Source organism: Malurus melanocephalus, unplaced genomic scaffold (genome assembly GCF_030028575.1).
Source record: "Malurus melanocephalus ecotype Western Australia unplaced genomic scaffold, MMel_1.1 scaffold_80, whole genome shotgun sequence".
Taxonomy (NCBI): Eukaryota; Metazoa; Chordata; class Aves; order Passeriformes; family Maluridae; genus Malurus; species Malurus melanocephalus.
Genome location: NW_026623312.1, coordinates 692134 through 713370, shown reverse-complemented (window position 1 = coordinate 713370; position 21237 = coordinate 692134). Strand labels below are relative to the sequence as shown.

General features: G+C 37.2%; 1 protein-coding gene across 2 annotated transcripts; it reads right to left on the bottom strand.

Moving 5' to 3' along the window:
- Nucleotides 1-1298: 1298 nt before the first annotated feature.
- On the bottom strand, nucleotides 1299-21218 carry NREP (neuronal regeneration related protein). 2 transcript variants are annotated; one of them, XM_057367509.1, is made up of 5 exons: nucleotides 21058-21218; nucleotides 19522-19581; nucleotides 18795-18905; nucleotides 6485-6562; nucleotides 1299-2970 (listed from the first exon to the last, which is right to left on the bottom strand). In XM_057367509.1, the coding sequence occupies exons 3-5, from the start codon at nucleotides 18837-18839 to the stop codon at nucleotides 2848-2850; spliced, it is 246 nt and encodes an 81-aa protein (XP_057223492.1). In that variant the 5' UTR covers nucleotides 18840-18905; nucleotides 19522-19581; nucleotides 21058-21218; the 3' UTR covers nucleotides 1299-2847. The 2 variants fall into 2 exon arrangements, with proteins under 2 accessions (XP_057223492.1, XP_057223493.1); XM_057367510.1 differs by lacking the exon at nucleotides 18795-18905 and having other exon boundaries at nucleotides 21058-21214.
- Nucleotides 21219-21237: the final 19 nt, after the last annotated feature.

The following is a 21237-nucleotide window of genomic DNA, read 5'->3' as shown; positions in this document are numbered from 1 at the left end:
CGTTGGAGGCACAAACTCTTAGGCACAAGGATTAATGTTTTCTTGGTACTTAATTGTTTTTCTCAGTAATTAATGATGCAGCTTTTTTAGTATTGGAATTTAATTGATAACACATGCCATTCTGCCCCATTTTTCATTTAAAATATGATGCTCAATGGTAACAACAGTTAGTTCCTAATTAGCAGTTTCATCTGTATAGCTTAAAATTCTTTATGAAAAACAAGTATTCATTATAATTTCTGCTTTGCAGAATTCATCTTTGGGGTTTTATTTTTTGCTGGATTTGCTGAGGGACAAATATTGATTTGCCAGATACTTCATGCTATGTTATAAAAAGTTTTGAAGTTGGAACCAGTGTTTCCTGAATCAATTTATTTTACTATAATGTTTTCAAAACACTCTTACTAGTCTATTGCACAAATGATTATTTAATGAGGTGGTAAAAAAGGTGGCTGGTCATGGTGTTCTGCAACAACTTACTGTGAGATATATATACTGGGGTTTTTTTCCCAATATTTTCATTTATATAATTTATGGTTAGATGTACTTCATCCTAAAGGTGAAAATATATGTTTGAAATCCTAGGGGAATTCTTCAAAATGCCCATATTTTTATTTGGTTTTTTGTTTTTTTAAAGGCATAATCACTATAACTCTTTGTCTTGTTAATCTTACAAAGCTGATACTATGTGTGTGCCACAGCCATTATTGCTGATGCAGAAGTGTATGCCATCTTTGCTTACTCAGGAAGCTACTATCAATCACAGTGAATATAAAATAATCTTTGTCTCTATTATATCTCTACTATAATTAAACCAGTATATGTTCTATAATGTAGAAATGTGTTACTTTTCCACCAATGGAAGTGTTTTTAAGGGAGTACTGTACCAACACTGTTTTAAAAACTGTATTATCACATGAGGGAAATTACCTTTTAATTCAGTTTACCGGAGGTGGAAAATGAAACTTATTGAATTTGCTCAGCACAGCCTTGGAGTGTCCTCCTGGGACTACTAAAAATGGCATCGAGTGTCACATCTGACCCAGCCACTCAGCAGCCTGGGAAGCCAAGTGTGTAACTTCCATTGTCTAGCAGGTTATCATTTCCCAGATCCAAGTCTGGCATTTAGGTTATCTTGCTAGCTATTGTTTACCAAGCAGCAAAAGGARTCACATTTTACTTCACCCGATATTCCTGAAATAAACCTCAGGATTCAGGAAAAGAACAGGTGAAAACAATTGGTAAAAGGAACCCTTCCCTCATTGTAATAAGGAAAGAGACACATCACAGCTACCCTTAGAGCTTGCATATTTATTGAACAAATCCTACTAAAATAGCTAAAATACATTGGGTACTTGCATTATTAAAGATCACATTGTTACAAAAGCCTGCGCTTTCAGCAGTACACAACTGCAACTATACATAAATGCCACAACTGCTGAATATTACTTCTTGCTCTATATACAGCACAGCAGACATATCTATTCTATTGGAAAATAAAGAGTACAAGGAAAGGGATACAGAAGGTAGGGAAAGGAAAGAAATCTAGAAGTGCAGTGCATGCATTGGTATTTAACAGTCAGAAGCTAAGACAGTTCAGAACAAGGCCTGCCCTGTAAAAGGAAGAGCTAAAAGACAGAATTATATAAAAAATTAAGGTGGGCTTTCAGACTGTGTCTAACACAACAACACTCCATGAGTAGATGATACTGCTTAGTTTTGTGGTTTGTGTTATTTTGTATTGATAGTAGTTTGGGAGCAAGAACAAAAATGTAAAGTCCACACGTTGACAGTACTGTGGAAATGTACTCTTTCCCCTTTAGGACTTCTCTTCCCAGAAATTTGCTGTATTTTTCTTACTATATCCCCTAGTTTATGGATTTGAAGAGGACATTAAAACTTGTCCCTTCTTTAAAAAAGGCTTGTAAGAAAAAAAGACAAAAATCAAGAGATTTTGAGAAGTTGGTGGAAAATTATTGCTCATCTTTCTCCATAAGATGGACAGGAGTCAGAAAGGAGATTTTACGAAAATTACAATTTTGTGATTGCTCCCACTATAACTGCATGTTTGTGAGTGGACACTGATAGGGAATCAGTTCCTCACTTGTACACTATAAGTAGTTACTCACCTACAGCACTGAATAAGAAAGCCACACTGAAGACACAAGTAAACAAGTCAGTCCAGTCTAAAGAACAACATTCAGAAAAACAAAGTACCAACACCTTCTCAGAACATGGAAATAAAAAATAACTCCATCAGAGCTACCTTGCCAAGGAGCATATTTAAAGTCCAAAATAGCACCATTCATCAGTGTCTCAAATCCCGTGGCAGCATCACGATCACTTACCACAAGGAAACCATGAGTTTCATACTACTTCTATACATCAAAAGAGTACATGGATAAAATATAGAGATATACAGACAATCGATGAAAATAAACTACTAGGCTTGTTACATCTAAATGAAAAAAAAGGGGGACTCTCAGCCTCTGCAAGAAGCAGTTTGGGTTGGTGGAAATGGAGAGAGCAGTTTACCAGTTGTGTGTGAGCTGTGGAGTTTGAGTAGTGAAAGACATTGCTGTGGTAGAACCAGGCCTGAGGGCCCACCTGTAATGTTTGTAAACATGGATTCACAGTGTGAAATTCTGAGAGCTTTCGCTTGAGTTAGAATGTTAAAAACTGGTTTTTATGGTACACATTTGTCCACTGTTATTCTTTAAAGCAAGGCTCAGAGTCCCATAGTTTCTTCTTACACTTGATGATTTACACAGAAACAATTTCCAATATATGACACCATGACCTCATCAAACCCATACACCATATGTAATACGAATGGAGAAATTATGTTTAAAAAGAGTAGAGGTAATTGATTTTGGTGAAATGTTGCCCATAGCCACTTGCTGGAGCCAGGCATGCCCCCTCTGCATCACTTTTCTTGCGATTCACTTCCTTCGAGATGGGGAGATATCCCTGTGAAGAGGAAAAGGTGATGTTAGCTGTGCTTCTATTTGGTGGGGTGTTGCCTTTTCCCACCCTAAGGCTTCCATAATTCCATAGCTTTAGTTTATCTAATGAACATGACTGAATCACCCATAAATACTGATGTCACAGAGGACAGAGTGTTGTTTGAAAACTAGGCAGTTCTTGCAGCATCTGAGAAAAACATTTCACTTGCGCACAAATAAATGTGTCCTCGCAGTCGAAAAGCAAGAGCTGCACTTGGCCTCGAACGTAAAAGTGCATTTTAGTTATGAAAGATCATCTCAATATTAAGAGAACTTTTTCCAGCTTAGATCTGTCATTTTTTAAAAAACCTTACAGTTTAACCAACCAGCATATACTAGTAAGTCATTTCCCTATATTAATCCCTCAAAAGCAGCATGCTAAAAACACTGCAGTGTCTTTCTTGCTCTGGACAGGTAAGGAAGTGGTGTGCCAGCAGCCTCAAATCTTTGTTACCCATACATATTAATCGCACCTATTCAACAGAATATTTGAACAGTATTTAAATATATGTTTCATTTCAAGCCTCAGAATGAAGCCTAAAGGCTAAGCATGTGCCTGAAGCACTTTGCTGATGATATGTCACTGTGGGATCYGAAACAAAAATAATTTGTTTAGCTACTGATATATCTTAAGGAAAAAAAATGGGTTTTTGTGATTAAGAGGTAAGAATTGTAAAGGTGTTTTATTGCTTATCTTGTTTAGGACATGTTTGTCACAGAAGATCAGTGCTTCTCTTTGTTTAACAAACTAAAGTCATCTTCTCCAAATTCTTTTTTTTTTTTTTTTTTTTACAGAAGTATTGGAAGTGGGAGAAATCACTTCTGAAATTTATGTTTTGGTCAGAAGTCATGGTCTCTCTATGATCATTTTCTCCTTTTTTTTTTTTTTTTTTTTTTTTCTGATGTGAGGGTTACAAATTTCGAATTAGGAATTAAACACATGGCAGTTTCACAGCTACCATAAAGTGCAATTTTCAGCAATTTTCCCTTCCTGGCCCTTCAAACCCAGAATTTTCACTGGGATGTTCATACTTGCTCCATTTACTTGTGCTGGGAATGAAGCCATCCCATGGCTCTCTCATTGCCTTTATCACAGTTTACAGGATAAATTCTGCTTTTAGGTAGATTAATTCCCCATTATGTTCTGCACTGCACACAGGAGCAGTTTTCAGGTTGAGTGCAGAGGAAAATCCCTTCCTGGAGACAACAGGTGACCTGCTCCTTTGGGGCACCAAGAAATGGAAGARAAGAACAGAATTTGGTCAGCACATATGCAGAAGGGTAAGGAGTAGTAAGGTACATTTGCTAGAGCCAGTCTGGGGATTTTGCAAGAATGTCAAAATGAGAAAGTACCTTCAAATTCCAGTGACTGCACAAACATATTTCCCCACAAAACTCTAGAAAATTCCAACGTGATGATAATATATTTATTTATTTTTATTTTACTAAATTTGCTACTTGTGTATCATTACAGGATATGAAGGAAAAACTAGAAACTCACACATGCAAACAGGCACACCACACAGACCAAAAGTCTGGGCAAATTTCCAAAAGCATTGTGTCAGGAAGTTCCTTTTCAGCTGTGAAAACAATCTCAGCCCTGAAATCCTGTCATACAATGAAGAGATATGAAGTCCCATGTGACCCTTCTAGGTCTGGAAATAAACTGTCACTAAGAACTGTTACTTTTTTTATTTGTTGGTTGCATAAAAATTTAAAAAGTCCCACATTTTTATCTCAAATAACTTTAAAAAAATCWATCAATTTTACTTTATTCTTTCAGCAGTTCAAGCTGTTTAGCACTGAGTAAATAAAGCTGCTCAGCTGGAGAACTGAAAACTTTCTGCAGTTTTTTTCACTGATTTATCCTAATAAATTTGATAGCAAAAATGAAAAAAATTCCAAAGATGCACAATTTCTGTTAAAGCTGGTACTCTGCTGGAAGCTGGGCTGTTGTGCAGCTAATATTGAAATTGCTTTTGAAGGTCAATTGTGAGGTAAAATTTGGAGTTAGTTCTAGAAACTGGTCATTGTTAGAGCATATGCCAAATATCTTCTGAAGAATTACATAAAGGCTTGGAAAAAAACCCACTGTATTTAAAAAGCAAGAATACAGTAGCTTTAAAGGGGAAAAAGATTTATAATATGTTTTGGCTAGTTGAGAAACTGTGATACTTTTGAGAAACTTCTATTTTAAGCTATGTACAGCATAAATCCACCACTATTCATAAATCCAATATAATGCAGCATTGTTGCTATGCTGCACATAGTGCACAGCTTCATTCCTGTGCTCCGGGAGAAACTTAGTTTAATGATGAATGTCAGCTTACTGAAAGCTTCCAGATAAATTTTTTTTTCAAATAAAAATCATCTAGTCAACACAGAGCTGATTCATAAAATCAGCAAATTCATTTGATATAAGTRTGACCCTACAGAGAATATTCATCATACCCTGGGATTCCTATCAGCCTTCTCAGCTGAACTTCTGAACACTGTGAATGCTAAGAATGGCAGTACTGCCATACATGCTAGGATGAAGACTGGCAGAGCTGGCACATGAGCCTGCAAATAGCCCACCTGTAAACTTTGGAGGTTCCCTTGAACAGGTAAAAGTGTGAAGTATAATGTTCTCCAGATGGAATAATTGCAGTGTTTTGTGAATAGGGAACTGGAACATAGCTAATAACTGAAACTTAATCAAAACAATTTTCCATGTGTTCTCTTCCTTACTCACCTGCTTGAGCTGGTAAGTGAAAGGGAACACCAAAATAAAACATGCACATCTGAGGTTCTACATGTAATAACAGTATCTGTTAACTTTTGCTACTCAAATTTCATGTCCAGTTTCACATTTATTAAACCGATAATGGTAACAGAATAAAAAGTCCTTAATCCTGTCTGATGAGCCAAATCTTCTGCCTTTTTGTTGGGGTACTTCTTGTCAAACTCAGATGAAAACTGCCATGCTTTGTATGCCTGTTACTCAAGCCAGGTAAKACACAAACAAGATACTTAGCAAAAGATAAGCAACACCGTCGAGTTCCTCCTGCTGCGTTATCATTGACCTTTTCATCTGCMCTGCTAGAAAAGCATTGCCAAAATTAAGAATTCAAAACTCAGATGTCAAGCTTGTAAAATCATGAGACAGACTTAAGAAATATGAGCTCTTGAAAATTAGTATGTTTTCCTTCTGGTGTGCAGCCAGAAAGAGTCTATGTTTTCTGCAAGCCTGAAGGCTAAAAACATAATTATAAAATGAAAGCTGAGATCTTCAGTTAACTGCCTAGTGCAAGGAGCCAAGGCTTTAAGAAAAACAGAGTAACATGAGACTCGTGATGAAATCATGAGAGCTGGCTACTTTCTTGAAGCAGTTGTAAAATAAAATCCATCGAACTTTCAATTCCTAATTTTTTTTTTCTGAAAACTTTCATCTTAGCAAAATATTTATTATGTGAAATAAATTACATAAATAACTTTACCTTTGGAAATCCCCCATCCCCTCGGCTGGTTGGAAAGATCTTCTGGCTTACCCAAATCATTGAACCTGGCGGATAAACCTGTAGTGACATAAATATATACCAGATCTTACTAACAGAGATTCATTAAATGCAGTGGTGCTCATGTGACAGACCACATTACTAAACAAGTCTAATGTCAGTGGAGCTTGCCCCAGACTGTTTAATGTTTAGTACAATTTTTTTGTACTCATGACAACATCCATCCCTAGAGCATTCCAACTATATTGTTTTATGTTTATCTGCATCCAACCGATGCTACTGTTTAAAAAAAAAACATATTTTTTTTCAAATATGTCCAGTAAATTCTTTATAAGAGGATGTCTGTACTAATAAACTTACTGAGGATATTGTGAGACAACATGTCTATTCTTTTCTGCCAGAGGTCACTGGCAAAAAGCTGCTTAATGAAGTTCATTATCTTTGCTGATGACTGCAGGAGACAAGAGCAACTCACCTTTGATATTTCTTCACAATTAGTGGTGGACTAGAACACACAACTKTGTAAGATCACTGAAACTGTAATAATTCTGTGTTAGCATCTTTCTGTATTTTCCACATTAAAGAAATTCCAAGAGATTATGAAATACAGTAAAATAGCTGGCAGAAGGATTCAATGGAAATTTTCCTGTGTAAAAATGGGTAAGATCCAAAGCTGGGCACTGATTACAGTGGGAAGATACAGTGAATAAATACCAAGGTAATGCCTCTCATCTTCAGGATGAAGATCAGGACATSTCCTTATCTTGGTCTCAGAAACACTGGAGTGGTCAGGTACCAGCTACATGCAATAGTGAAAATCTTAAATTTATTTACCTGCTGGGTTGGTCTCCTGGGTCCTTGRTGTGTGGTGAATTGAACTCATTCTGTGTGATGTCTGGACTCAAACTGTCAGTATTTTGAGATGGCCATTAAAAATTACTCCATTCAAATTTGTTTGCACTTTGGGAATCAAACCTTGCATTCTCACTTACTTAAGTGTTGGACCAGTTTTACTGACCTGCTTGCTACTGTGCATGTATTGAAACATGAGGAAAGTTTTAATTTCTGTGGAAGTGCATGTTGACTGCTAGCTGTCACAAATGGACTAGTTCTATATTGGAGAAATTATTGGAATATTACTAAAATCATCTTCCCAATAGAAAATATTGAACTCTTCTGTAATGCAGGACACAGAGGAAGGAAATTTAAAACACAGAGCTCAAGGCAGTGCGTGCTATTGTACATTCTCCCATCTTTTCGCAGTACAAACCACAGTGGTTTCTACTGATTAAAGCAACAGAATTTTTTTTTCCACATYTGATGTCTCAGACAAGCCAGTTCAGCTCTCTGGGTGTGTGTGACATAAAATAACCAATCCATAGCAGAGGGCACACTGTGAACTCAGTTCATGTTCACACTGAATACTTGAAACACTCGCATGAAAAAAACCAAGAAACCTCTGATCTCTTCCACCCATTCTGCAATTGTGTCTTGATTTTGTTCTGTAGTCATACTTTTTGTGTGAAAACTCATGGTGGGACRTAGTAACAGGCATTCAGCTCTACGTCAGGACACTCTGTTCAAACCAGCAAAGTGTACAAAAATGTATATAGCAGGCTAGCATAAGCATCAGAATAMAGTATTAGTCATTATCATGAGTACAACCTTCTGCATTTTTCATGGAGTCTGAGATGTATTTAGGTTAGCCTGTAGGCCATGTTATCCCTATTAATAACCTAACAGGAAGTAAACACCTGAAGTTAAACAAAAAAGAAAGGAATCCTCAAATTAAATTACAAGAAAAAAACAACTTGGAGGAGCTGCAGTTCAAGGGTGGATTTTGGGAATGGGACAGGAGAGAAAAGGTGTAAATTGTAAGATGAGTTCACAACTATGCTCCAGGGTTAAAAAAACAAACATCAAAAGCTACCACCACCTGCAAAATACCCCACACAACCCCGAAACTATCTTTCCCAGTAATTCTCTGTAAAGAAAATAATTCAATATTTTTTTTTTTCTTCTTCAAAAACAAATACTGTTGCCCATATGGACCTATTTCACTTGAAGTGACTGTTCTGCTATGAATGTGCCGGAGTCCTGAATGGACAAAGGACTGTAAGTGTCTGCATTGGGAGCAATGCTGAAAAGCTGGAGAATAATGGTTTAGATTCTGGCCAAGTGGAGGAAGATTCTGGAATGGAAAAAAATATGCCAGAGTAGAGAATTCCACCTAAGATTTATTGCAATCCACTGGGAGGGGAAAGAAAAAGATAAAAAACAACCATGACATCTTGCTATTCTTTATAAATGTAGGAACTACTTAGAAGTTCAATTATACTGATAACCAGGGTGTTAGAAAAACACATAGAACAGTAATTCAATTACAGCAAATCAAAATTACTGATACAAATGTTGCAAGATGAGCCACAGATAGAGGAAAGCAACACTCCATTACAGAGTAGGATGTAAGGGTTACAACATTCCAGCTGTTAGCATGAAGCAAACACTTCTAAATAAATGCTTCCATTGATACACACCAAATTTTCATTTCTTAGTACTTCCTGTGTGACTTATATAAGTGCAGGCTTGGCTTAAATAACCAAAATATCAGGATTCAGAACGGAATTACTGAGCTTTGGGATGGATTGAAAACTACAGCTACTTCAAGTCTGCATAATGCTGACTCATAGATAGCCTCAGTTTTGATCCTCATTAGCCAGACAGTCAAGCTTGGGAGCTTCATCCATGAGCTATCAGACCTGGAAAGAGCTACCTAAGGACAGTTACACAACAAGGTGCAATTGTATCTGAAAACCTGAGGCCAGCTTGGAACTGGGAATTGKGGGTACTCCATGAGTACATTTTCAATTCTGTGGCCTCCACTCTCCTGAAAATATACAAATAATAAAATTTAACATTGGAGAAGAAAAACTGGAGAGAAAGAAATTCCTGGTCTATTTACCAGCTCTCTCAGATTCCAGAATTGGAATAGTTTCAATAAACTGATAGTTTTTCTGGGTTGTTTTGGCTTGGTGGTTTTTCTTCAACACCAGTGGTGTCTTCTTTACTCCTTTACCTGAAAGATTGAAAGTCTTTTGCTCTTGTTCTGTTTTACCAAGATTTCAAAATCCTAATTCCTGGGGTTTTTTTTTTTTTCATTTTAAGCCATGCTTTCTTAAAGAATTAGAGTAGAGGAGAACAATCTTTTGCCCAGCCTCAAAATAAATACATAAAATAATTTTAACAGAGCTGAACTAAACATATTCTATCAGTCACATAAAAAAATATTAAAATTGATTTGGTACCCACTGYTCATTCCTATTTACTAAGAGTATCTTTCAAACATTCAGGTAAATCCATCGAGAAGGGAAAAAAACCCAGATTTGTGGAATTCTAAACTTACTGTAATGAGCCTACTCCCGTTAAGCATTCCCAATGTTCCTATACTTAAGAAACAATTGAGAAAGCCCTTGGAATTACTTTTCTATTTTTTTTTTTTTTTGCTTTTTCCCCCTCAGTGAACCACAACTGAATTTCTGTAATCAAGTCTCATTCAGGACTTAGAGTGGTATTCAGCTGCAGTCTGGATTTCTTAAATAAAAGTTATTGAAGAGTAACTGCTCTGAGGAAATCAGCAGCCACCTTTTGAGAAGCTTCAGATAACTTCTTTGTCTTACAAAAAATTCTGAGGTGCAGGGGGGAATGAAAACAAGAAATGAAATGATGACAAGTACTCTAGATCCTAGTTCTGAATAAAAGGTGACCACCTCCAGTAATTTTGCAACTAAAATGACATTGTGCAGCTGTGAGGACTGGGTGTCCTGTGTGCCTAATCCAGAACAGAGAGAGGCAGACAGGCCACCCTCCTACAAACTCCTCCTGAGGTTGGGCTGTACAGCCAGAGAGGAACACTGCTCCTCGTTTTGGTACCCTTATTTCTTTAAAATTTCTCAGTTATCAGCTAGTTTGAGCTGTAGATGTACTTTTCACAGCACATCCTACCATGCATTTCCCAATTCTCCCAATGCCTCCCACGGCAGCAAAACATTTTCTTCCTAAACAACATCCAACAACCACAATCCAAATACATGAACAATCCTACTGCACCACTGCTCAAAGACCAAATTAATAATGTTGTGAATGAAAACCTCACTAATTCTTTTTTWAAAAAATGGGAGGATAAGCTTGTGCTGGCATCAAAGTCTTTGCTTCAGTGGAAGGAGTAAACTCATGCTCCCATCTTCAGTAATTTAAGGCTGTGAGGGAAACAACATGAAGTTACATAATACAAATATCCACTATGTTCCTCACCTAGCACACATGATTTAATGCATACAGCAACTGTCAGCTGAACAGTTGCTGCTTTTTAAGTGCTGTTTAAGTTGGGCAGCAGTATTCTATCTGTCAGCTTTTATTTTCTAAATCTTCTGAAGAGGGCAACGACAAGGCTACATCAAGACTACTCATCATTTCTCGTTATTTCAGTGACTCCTTGAAGGTTTGATGAGCCTTTGTTACATTTAAGAAGCTGTGCTCATGATCAAAGGGGATGCTGCCATTGTGAGAGGCTGACTGGAACAGGCTCGCTGATGAGCTCTCCCTAGGGAAACAGCAGAAACCACAACTTGCCCGAGTTGAAGTGCAATTTCATTACCTTAGCTTAATAATTTTTAAAAGGCTGTGAACATGTGAGTTAGCAGGTGTGAGGCTTATCAATTTTGTGAACCAGTTTGCTCTTTTGAGTGTCTCTGCGTCACAAGTCTGAGCTTTTCCTTGGGGTGCAGCAACAGTCATCCCAAATAACCTGACTTTGTGTTTTCAGCATCCTGTCAGGGGCAGCAGATTTTTCTGTCATCCCTCTTTTCCACATCAGTGCCACAAACATTTAAAAATCTGTAGGGGAAGACAGTAATTTACATTTATTTCACTTGGTTAATTTAACACAGTAAAGAAAGTTAGATAAATGTTTTGAGAGAAGAAGAAYTACATCATGATTCTCCAGCTGGGATTGCTCCAATGGCTCACCTTTCTTGTGAGACTTTACTTGCCATTGCAATGATAATTAATACTTGGCAGTGTATCAGCAGAACATGGCAGGACAACTGTACACCTGAATTTGCCTTTGACTTCTCTGCATCAGCATCCTTTGATGTCTTTGCCTTTTCATGGAGAAGATATTACTGCTGCTTTTTATTCCTCCCCATCTGATGACTCAAACTCACAACCACAGAGATGAAAAGGCCTAAATGAGGCAAGTGTGCTTTTCCTTGCATCCCCCTCTCCACACTGCACATGAATTATAAAGTTTATTCATTAGGTTTTTTTGGGGATTTTTGCAGTCCTCTTGCAACACTTCTGCAATTTCTGTCAATTTCACAGAATAGGATGTCATTTGCTCCTTCCCTGCACAACATAAGGAAGTCACCTTGGAAAAAGTTTTTTAGATTTTGATGGAAAAGCTTCTCCTATAAATCTGTCTTCATCTGTTTGCTTTGTTGTTCTTAAAGCATCTGTTCCTGAGGTTACACTGGAGTGTTATCTCCTGCCTTAGCTAATCTCTATCAGCTTCTTCAAGGGATTCTTTCCTGCCCTCATGCATAGACAAGTGGTATCTTTTATGTATTCTTAAATAAAACTTCTGCCCAATTCTTTACCCAATAAGAACCCCTTTACAGAAACTTCAGCTGTCTTCTAATACACGAGATTAAATGAGGTTTGTTACAAAAAACACTTTCTAACTTTCCCCTGGGAGGAATCCTTTCCACACCACCTGAAATTAACACAATTTTTGGGAAGAGAGATCAATTCTCAGTTTTCTGCACAAGTCAGGATAAATCCAGCTTATGTGCTACAAGGGCTGTCATGATGGTTGTTTTACTTCATTAATCCACAAAAATCATTGCAGACCATTGTTAATATTTACCATKAATACAAAGAGTAAGAGGAAAAGAACAAATATTGTGAATAAATGCTCCTCCAAYTTCTCACTGAATTAATGAACATTACAAAGACACTCATTAAGAGACTATTGCACTCCTTGAAAGACAGAGAATGCATTTATTTCAGAAAAAAAAAGAAACAAATGTATATTATGTGGAAAGTTCCATTAAGCAATACAATGGCTGCGAATTACTTGGCTCCTCCAGTAAATTTCTGTGTATGCTCTCTGAAACTGCAAACCTTCACAAAAATCAAAATAACCCAACTCAGAACCCAGTACAACCCCACATATTTATTTTGTTTCCCTCTGTACTACCGTATTTTTTGTTGTTGTTTTACTTAAAATGCAAGACACAGAAAAACAAGAGCAAGGCTGAGAATTAAAATAATACTCAAGTTCTCAGTTAATTACATAGGAGTTTGTCAATTGCTCTTCAAGTGTAATAAGGTAGAGCTTAATTAGTAACTATTTGCATCTACACCTAATGGTAACTGCAGAACGAGATACATAAGRAAGGCTCTTGTTATAAACTCAGGTGAAGACAGAGCATGGAATTAAAAATTCTAGACCAAAGGAAGCATAATTATTTTCAGTAGTTTAATACCTAACACTGACAGATTAGTCAAGCTACAGAGGAGGRAGAAAACGAGCATGGCCACAGGCTGACCAAAAGCTCTGTTTAATGCAGTGTCCTCACTCTACTGAGCTTTGATCTTAAGGGAAACACCAGCAAGAACTGTGGCCAGTAAGTGAATCCTTAAGAATAAAAACAGAGACAGACCAGAACAAAGTTTCTCCTGTGTGCCCTCTAAGATCTGTCCCTCCAGTTTTGGAGTGGCACAAAATACATACACCAAGCAGACTCAAAAAGAGTTCTAGTATGGTGCTTTTTTTTGGTTTTTTTTTGGTTTTTTTTTTTTTGTAAATTTCCTATGTATTTTCAGCAGCCTCAACACTGTAACTCACAGAAGGCTCAAGAGGCTGCTTTGGACTACAGCAGTTTTTCTCACACATACCAAGAAGATGAGCMGAAATCTAGCCAGGGATGCTGTTCCCCAAGTAGAAGCAATCTCGCTGCGCCTGCTGGCTGCTTTCCTGCAGAGCCCAGCCACAGGAGCCCTTCTGTCCCCTCAGGAGATGCCAGCCCCTTGCCTAAGCACCATTTTACAGGCAAGTATTAAAAAGCTCCAGCCACTCTCTTGGAAATGGGAGAGAGAAGCACATTTTAGAGCCAGTACTTACTTACCTTATTAAAAGAGATGTAATGAGGGCAGCTGATTGTTAACAAGTGCTTGAAAGCACCTGAAGCCTCCCTATTACCAGCCTCTAGTAAGCACATAGTAACACAGTTAAGCGCTACTCCAGACACAAAAGCACAAAATTATCATGTGTGTTCTGTAGGCTTAAAGTAATAAAATATTCTGTGGGTTCCAAGGCTCATCTAAGGAGCCATGTAAGCTCATATTCTATCCTGATGGAGATTTATCTCAGACACACAGTCATTCCAAAGGAAAGAAGGGAGATTTGTTCCTCTCTAACTTGACCTTTCTCAGCAGCCCCATGGTCAGTGTGTGCCTTTCAAACATCAGCACTGGGAGAGGCCAGGAGTTCTTTCTGAKAATGTGTGTATTAAGGCTTTTACCACCTCCTGTGAGGACACAAATTTCTCATAACTTTCTTCAACTCGCTCCCACATAGGTGTGCCAAGCTAGCAGACAATCAGTTTACTGTTAACAAAGTTATTCCAGAGACACTTCTTCCTGCAGGATGAGAAAATCCTACTTATTCTGAGGCCGGGTTGTTTTTGCTTGTTTGTTTGTTTGATTTAATGCAGTATTTACAGAAGGAAACATCAGGAATCCTCCCAGCAACACATACATAGGGATTCATTCTGTAGTGCTACTGTGAATTTGCCAGAGCAGAAGTCCAAATTGAACTGCATCTAACACTCAGTGATTCATACTATCATTCTATGTTAAGTATTTGAAAATTATATTTTTTTGCACCTTTCAAGATCATGCCCTCAACCAATATGGTTTAATGAGATGAAAAAATATATTAAATAAAACCCAAATACATACACATAAAATTATTTTTTATTAAAATATCCTGTCCTSGTTAATGATGCTCACTGAATTATATTTTTCTAGGACTATGAAGTGTTGTCCCTCCCCCCTCTCTTTAGCCACATAGAAGTATCAGAACTCAGGTGCAGGGCAGCAGCATAGTAATATTAGAAAAATACTAAAAATATTTTTAGTGGTAGCTTTAGATCCCAAGCCTTTAAAATCAACAAAATTTCTGTAGTGTTTCCAGGTTTTATTTTTTATTTTCTAAAATATCAGCCTTTGAGGAAAAAAAATGAGTAAAGATTTTTCCTGGACCTAGTATTACATAAATCTCCCATTCCATGTGTCAACACGGTTCTGTTCAGATAAAGTATGCTGGGGCAGAGTTACAAAATTTTAGCATCCAGAGCATGTTTGTGACTGAGTAGATACATGTATATAAAAAGCTTTTGTTTCTTCATATGCATATGAGCTGTACCACTGAAATACCCACAGTATCTACAGCTTTGAGCAAAAATTCCCCTTTTTTTTTTAAGCCCTGCTTTTCTGCTCATGATCAAGTAAAGATTTGTCTTCTGCTCGGTTGAACAGGTGGCTTGACAGAAGTATTGCAAACACTAGTTTGTATTTCTGCTTATAAACTTTGCAAGCTGGAAAAGCTTAAATTCTCCCCGAGTTTTCAGCAATCAAGCAGCACAGAGCAAACAGCACACAGCGTATAACATGCACAGTAGAGAAGCATAATACAAAAGCTCAATATACACATTCAGATGACCAAAACTGCTTAGCTTTTATCCCTCACAATTCCTTCTCCTGGCCAGATTCTGCCCATGCTGTACATGACCAGAAGGGAATCTGACAGTCCTGCAGGTTCTGTGAAGCTCTGACTTACCATAAAGGAGATTCCAGGATTCCAGTTCCAGTACCAGGCTTGGTAATAACCAACCAGGTATGAGTATTCTCATGCCAGACCAAGAGCTGCATTTGTCCAGTATGTGTCTGGCAATAGGCTGGACATAATATCCCATTTCAGTACCTTGCCCACCTTTTTATTTTTTTTTTCCTCAGAGCATATAAAAGGTTCCAAGTAATGCCTGCCTCTGCCAGACTAATTCTATGCTCCATTCTCCACAAATAATCCTGAAATTATGAAGAGCTGTTCCAGCCCAGGGGCACAGAAAATTACAGAATGTGTAAAGACACCTGCATGTAACTCCYTGGATAAAGGTTAGCAATGGCTAAACTGGGATGAAATCTTAAACACAAAAGCATCTTCACGTAATGTAAATGATATTATAAATTTCTCTACAAGCTAGTAAATAAAAACCCCACACAAACAAAAAACTAAATGGGATTGGGATTTTTTTCTCTTTGACCAAATGCAGGCTGACATTTCTTTCCCTCTGACTTAACAAAGAGGAGATTTTTCCCAACTGTTTTGCCCCTAAAGGGCATCATCCCCTATTCCTCTTTTCCCCAAGTCAGACTATAAAATGCAGGAAATGTAAATGACAGAATATGGCAGAAGAACCTCAGAACTGATGCGGTTCAGGCAAGGATGCACTACAGGAAGCATTCAGCCCAAATGACCTAATTCCAGAGCCTTTTCGCACTGGGATGACACAGCTATACTGTACAATAGCCAGCCTGAAGATTCCACACCACCAAGAAAGGCTGAGAAGAAAACCACCTCATTGTGGTAAACCAGCAGTAAATTAATGATTGTTTCTAGATTACCTTTTGTTTACTTTCAGAAAAGTAAAAATTAAATTATTAAAGATCTGTTTATTGATACACACTTTTATTAGGGTTGTTAGTTGAAATTCCTTAATCATCTGCACAGTGAGCTCTCAGAACTTAACTGAAATCCACAAGAAGGAGAAAAGGACACACCTGAGTGCTTTGGAAGCAAACAGACTGCTTTTCTAATTGTCTAAAAGGATGGTCTGATCTCTTTCTGTAAAAACAAATATTTACAATTACAAAAATAAACACAACACAAAACCCAACCCTTTCCTGGTTTTGGTAGAAGCCTTTTTTGAGGTCACAGAAAATGGAATTAAGACTTCCTTACACCCACTCCTCTGACAAGTTCCTTTATTTCAATGATTGGATTAGTTTCCATGATTGGATAGGGCAGAAAAAAATKAAAATAATTTTTTTTTCTTTTTAGTTCTTTTGTAATTAGAATCCGTTTTCCTCCCTAGTTGCACTAAAATTATAATTATTATAGTTTATATTTTATGACACCGAGCACTTGTCATGAAGGTAGTATACAGAAATTCCAGCATTTCAAATTAAARGAGCACTTAGATCACCTCAAGATTTTATACGCTGCACATAAATATTAAAGGSTCTTTCCTCCTTCAGGTAGACACTTAAGCAAATACACTATGCAGAAGTAAGGACAGATCCTCAAATGGCATATGCCCTTGTGTAAGAGGGCTCAAAATTTYCATGAGTTAAAATTATAAGAATAATAGAAACTGCACTCTTCTTCTTTTCTATTTCTCTWAAAATTGATGACATTATTATTATACAGTTGCAAGAAAGATTGATTAAATAACCAGGAAATTCAAATTCCAAGGCCAGGAAAAGGAGAAGCAATGTTGAAAACTAATGTGTTAAATTACTTGCTTGTACTTTTAAAATGCATAAGAAACATTCTATGAGAAAGGAACATTAAGAAACTAAGAGAGTAAGACACTGAAGTTAAACAAAGAACACATTTTTTCTCACTTTAACAAGTTTATTCCAGTCACTTCAAATTTTACTGTAAGCATAGCTAAATAATAAATGAACTTTCAGACTAGGGAAGGAATAAGAAGGGCATTTTCCACAACTTTTAGGATTTACCTCAGTTTAGTGAAACACAATAGCTAAATTTTCACTGATCAGTGAGAGCAGAGTAGAGTCTTCGCCTATACCAAGATATTAAAAACAAAGTAAGCACTTTTATCATCACRTATTTCAGTGTGTAGAAGGCGTTGTTACGCAAAGAGCTTTTCCTGCAAATCACAATGGCTAGAGAGATATTTGCAGTTAATAAAAGAAGAAATGTGTCAAAGACAAGTGTGTCCACTACTGCAAGGAAACGAAACYGTGTCACTGGTCTGACTTAGAATTACATTCAGTGTTAGTGTGCCAGAAGTGAAAGAAAGGGTGAAAAGGGTGGTGGTAGCAGCAGAGATTCTGCCAAGGATCACATCTTAAACAACCCTACAAGCTAGGGCAAAACCTGATTGCACATTTTAAATCTGATCACGAAAAAGAAGTGAAACTTCTAAAAACAGCTAAACGAGATTTGTATTTATGTTACACTGCAGAGCAAACAGTGGGTCTAGACAGGTGGGTTACAACATTTTATTTTTTGCATTTGGATAGGTCTAAGTTGTATTTTATGTGTTGGCCCAGAGACTGGCTTTACAAAACTGATTTCATTGCCTACTACAGGAACCTTGCTAGATTTACAGAACCATCTGCTGGTGGAAATCAGTGGCTATTTTATGCCTATCTAAACTTAAAATAATCTTTTGTTCCATAGATAGGCATGCATTGCACATAACAGCCTGCATAACATCTAAAATGTGGGCTGATTGTCACCTTGCTGTTGGTAGGAAAACAGTTGCCTTATCCAGTATTCCACAGTTGTGTGAACAACATGTATTTTAACATGATTTCTATTCACAGTTTAAGTGAATCATTTCCCTTTTAATTCCCCACCCCCATCTATTCATTTATACACAGATGAGCAAAGCACTTTGATGAAAGTAGGTTCCAGAATAGACTAAAACTCCAGATTTTGCAAGTTTATTTTTGCAGATAAGAATGATATAAAACAAAGAGCCAAAAACAAAAACAAAGCCTTTATAACAGAGTACGTATTTGCTTATTTTAACCATCCTTTGATCACCCCTCTTCCCCCATAGCAAAACAAACACAAAGAACCAGACAAGGATAGTATTAATGCAATTAACTGAACCCAATCTTCATAACAGTATGTCCCTCAGAACCTCACTTGGGAAAATATTCTATGCTAACACACACCCTATGCAATGCTACTAAAGCATTGCTCAATACTAATGGATAGATGTTTGATCATGATTTTACCATGTAGCACCCAAAATGCATCCCATTTTTCCCACTACATGTATTTAGATATGCTTCAGTGATAGCTGCATCCTCAGCTAAGAATGCTATAGGATAACAAACCATCTAAACTGTATCTGCCTACTTTGAGCACCTCTGCAAAAAAAAAAAAAAAACAAAACAAACCTGTTACCTTTATCCTGCTGATTCTGAGACAGTCCTCCTCAGAGAATACCATATTTACAAGTATATCCTTAAAATCAGCTTGTCAGCAGTGGTACCTCAGAGTCACATAACAAATGTGCTTTAATCAATAAAAATACAAAAACTATTAGCACCAAAGGAAACAGGCTATTGCTCTTAAACACATTCCAAACAAGTGCCTATAATTTAAGTCAAGTTTGAGGCCTAAACATTTTTTCCTAGAACTGATCTGTGTCACAAAGAATGGCAGTTTTTTCAGAAGGGTAACCTAATAAGAAAATTTGGTTTGCACCTTAGGTACCTCCCTGACAGGCTAACATTAAATCTGTTTTACTTACGAAGTGCAGTGACCTATTTCTTTTCTTTGGGAGAAAGGTGTCAGGGTTGGCATTACTGGACATTGTTTTGTCTGCATGGACTGMTACATGTGCTATGATGTGTATTTTCCACCATAACCTAAATATATCTCATTTCAATTAAATAAGCCTTACTGCACAGAGAGGGATTTCAGATTTTTATTCAAAAATGAAAGAAAATAAAAGAATTCTACATAAGGAGCTTTTCAGAACACATGAGTTATTGTATGGCAAATCCCTATAGCCTACAAAAGTATGTCTTATAAAGGTCATATTTATAAATGAGTGGTGGGAACAGTGAAATAAGGCCTGTATTTACACAAAAACTATTGATACTCTGCTAAAGCAACTAATTCTTACCATTTTTAGGTTCTGTTAAGTCTTGGGATTGCTTCTTTCAAGTAGCGCAAGGAGAACAATCTGAAAACAATTTCAAAAAAATTAAAAATGGGAAAAAAAAGTAATGCTGACTGTTGCAATATTTAAAAGATTTGTTGTTTTGGGTTTTTTTTTTTTTTTTTGCCAGCATAACTGTGGGTGAACCAAGTATAAGCTTCAGTGGTTCAGATTAAAGTCATGCAAATTATTCCAACCACATGTATGCTTACATATCATGCATCTCTGCACTTCAGTGGTCTGCTYGCTTAAATATAGGACAAAGGAATCCCTGGTACCTGGGTTTGCACAACCCTATGCTATTCTTAGCACTGGATACATTTCTGATGGGCCCGGTATGAAATGGTTAACACAGGTAAAAACCAGCCGAGAGGACAAAAAACTGTCACTCTGTTTACTGTAATTGTGGTGCATTGTTCCCAGGCATACTACAAAGTGTGGGTTTTTGCAATCAAGGAACAAGTATAACACAATGTAACRGCCCAGAGAGTAGGTATTTTTGGAAATGGCACTGCATTACATAACCTCCAGTTTTCTCCCTCTCTCTATTCCACACACACACCCTATTTTAAAACAGGGAGAGAAAAAAAGAGAAGAGTAGGTGCTACCTCATTTACCTTATATTCCCATTCTTTTAATGGACWGAATTTGTAGCATACCTCCTCTGTAAGCTTATACCGATAAAAATTAAAGTTCTCTTCTATTGATTACATATTTCTTACCTATAACGTGTATGTATGAAATATAATTAGGTATGAGTCATATGTTTACACAAACACACACATACATATTGGATTTAAAACTGCAAACTCATATATCTATAAACGTTCACAGAAATGTTTGCAAAAAACATCACTACATATTCAGCAAAATATGGTTTGTTTTGGTTATGTTTTTTTTTTTTTTCTCAAAAGAACCACCCAAAATTTAACTGCTGCACATGCAAAAATGCAGAAGGCTGTTGCAAGAATGACTGCTTTCTAAAAATAAACCCCAGCAGCCTGAGAGGAATCCAGTGTCAGGGCGGAGAAGAGGGAGATTCGTTTTACAAGGGAGAAGAAAGGAGATGATAAACCTATCCTAGAGCCTTGCATGCATGCTAACAAAGCCAAGTGCATTAGGTTCAAAAATGCATTTTGGTGTTTGCGGAGTGCAAAACACAGGAGAAGGAAAACATTTTAGAAAATCACTTCTCATCTCCCCTTGCATGTGTGCAGAAAAATCCTCAGCCTAGAAATCCAGCCTCAAAGCACAAAGAGTTAGATACATATACTGCACGTTCTCTCATTTTCCTTAAAAAAGCCTGCTTGGAAATGTGCACCGAGAGGGGTAAGCCAAGCTGCAGCAAAGTCCAGCTAAGGACAAAAAGAAATCAAAAAGAAATTAAAAGAAACAGAGAAACACAGAGAGAAGGGGAAAGCGGGGAGAGGGATGGAGAGGGAGAGAGAGAAAGGGGATTAATTAAAAAAAATTCTGTGGATTGGAATTGCATATACTTACAGACAAAAGCCCCCGCTCCCTGCTCACTTTCTGTCCTTTCTACATGATCTGAAACACAAATGTGGATTACAAAAGGGCAGCATGCTACAGAAGGGAATTTATAGTTGGGGGAGTGGAGAGAGGGTAGGGGGTGTGGGTAAGAATGACTGCACCTCTTCCAAAGTGCAGCCTCGGAGGAAA

Bases quoted from the DNA above. Each gene is read 5' to 3' on its own strand.
- NREP (XM_057367509.1), bottom strand. From the start codon at position 18,839: ATGGTATTCTCTGAGGAGGACTGTCTCAGAATCAGCAGGATAAAG. The intron at 6,563-18,794 runs GTAACAGGTTTG...ATGTCACTACAG, and splicing joins TCAGAATCAGCAGGATAAAG to GTTTATCCGCCAGGTTCAAT. The intron at 2,971-6,484 runs GTAAAGTTATTT...TCCTCTTCACAG, and splicing joins GGGATGGGGGATTTCCAAAG to GGATATCTCCCCATCTCGAA.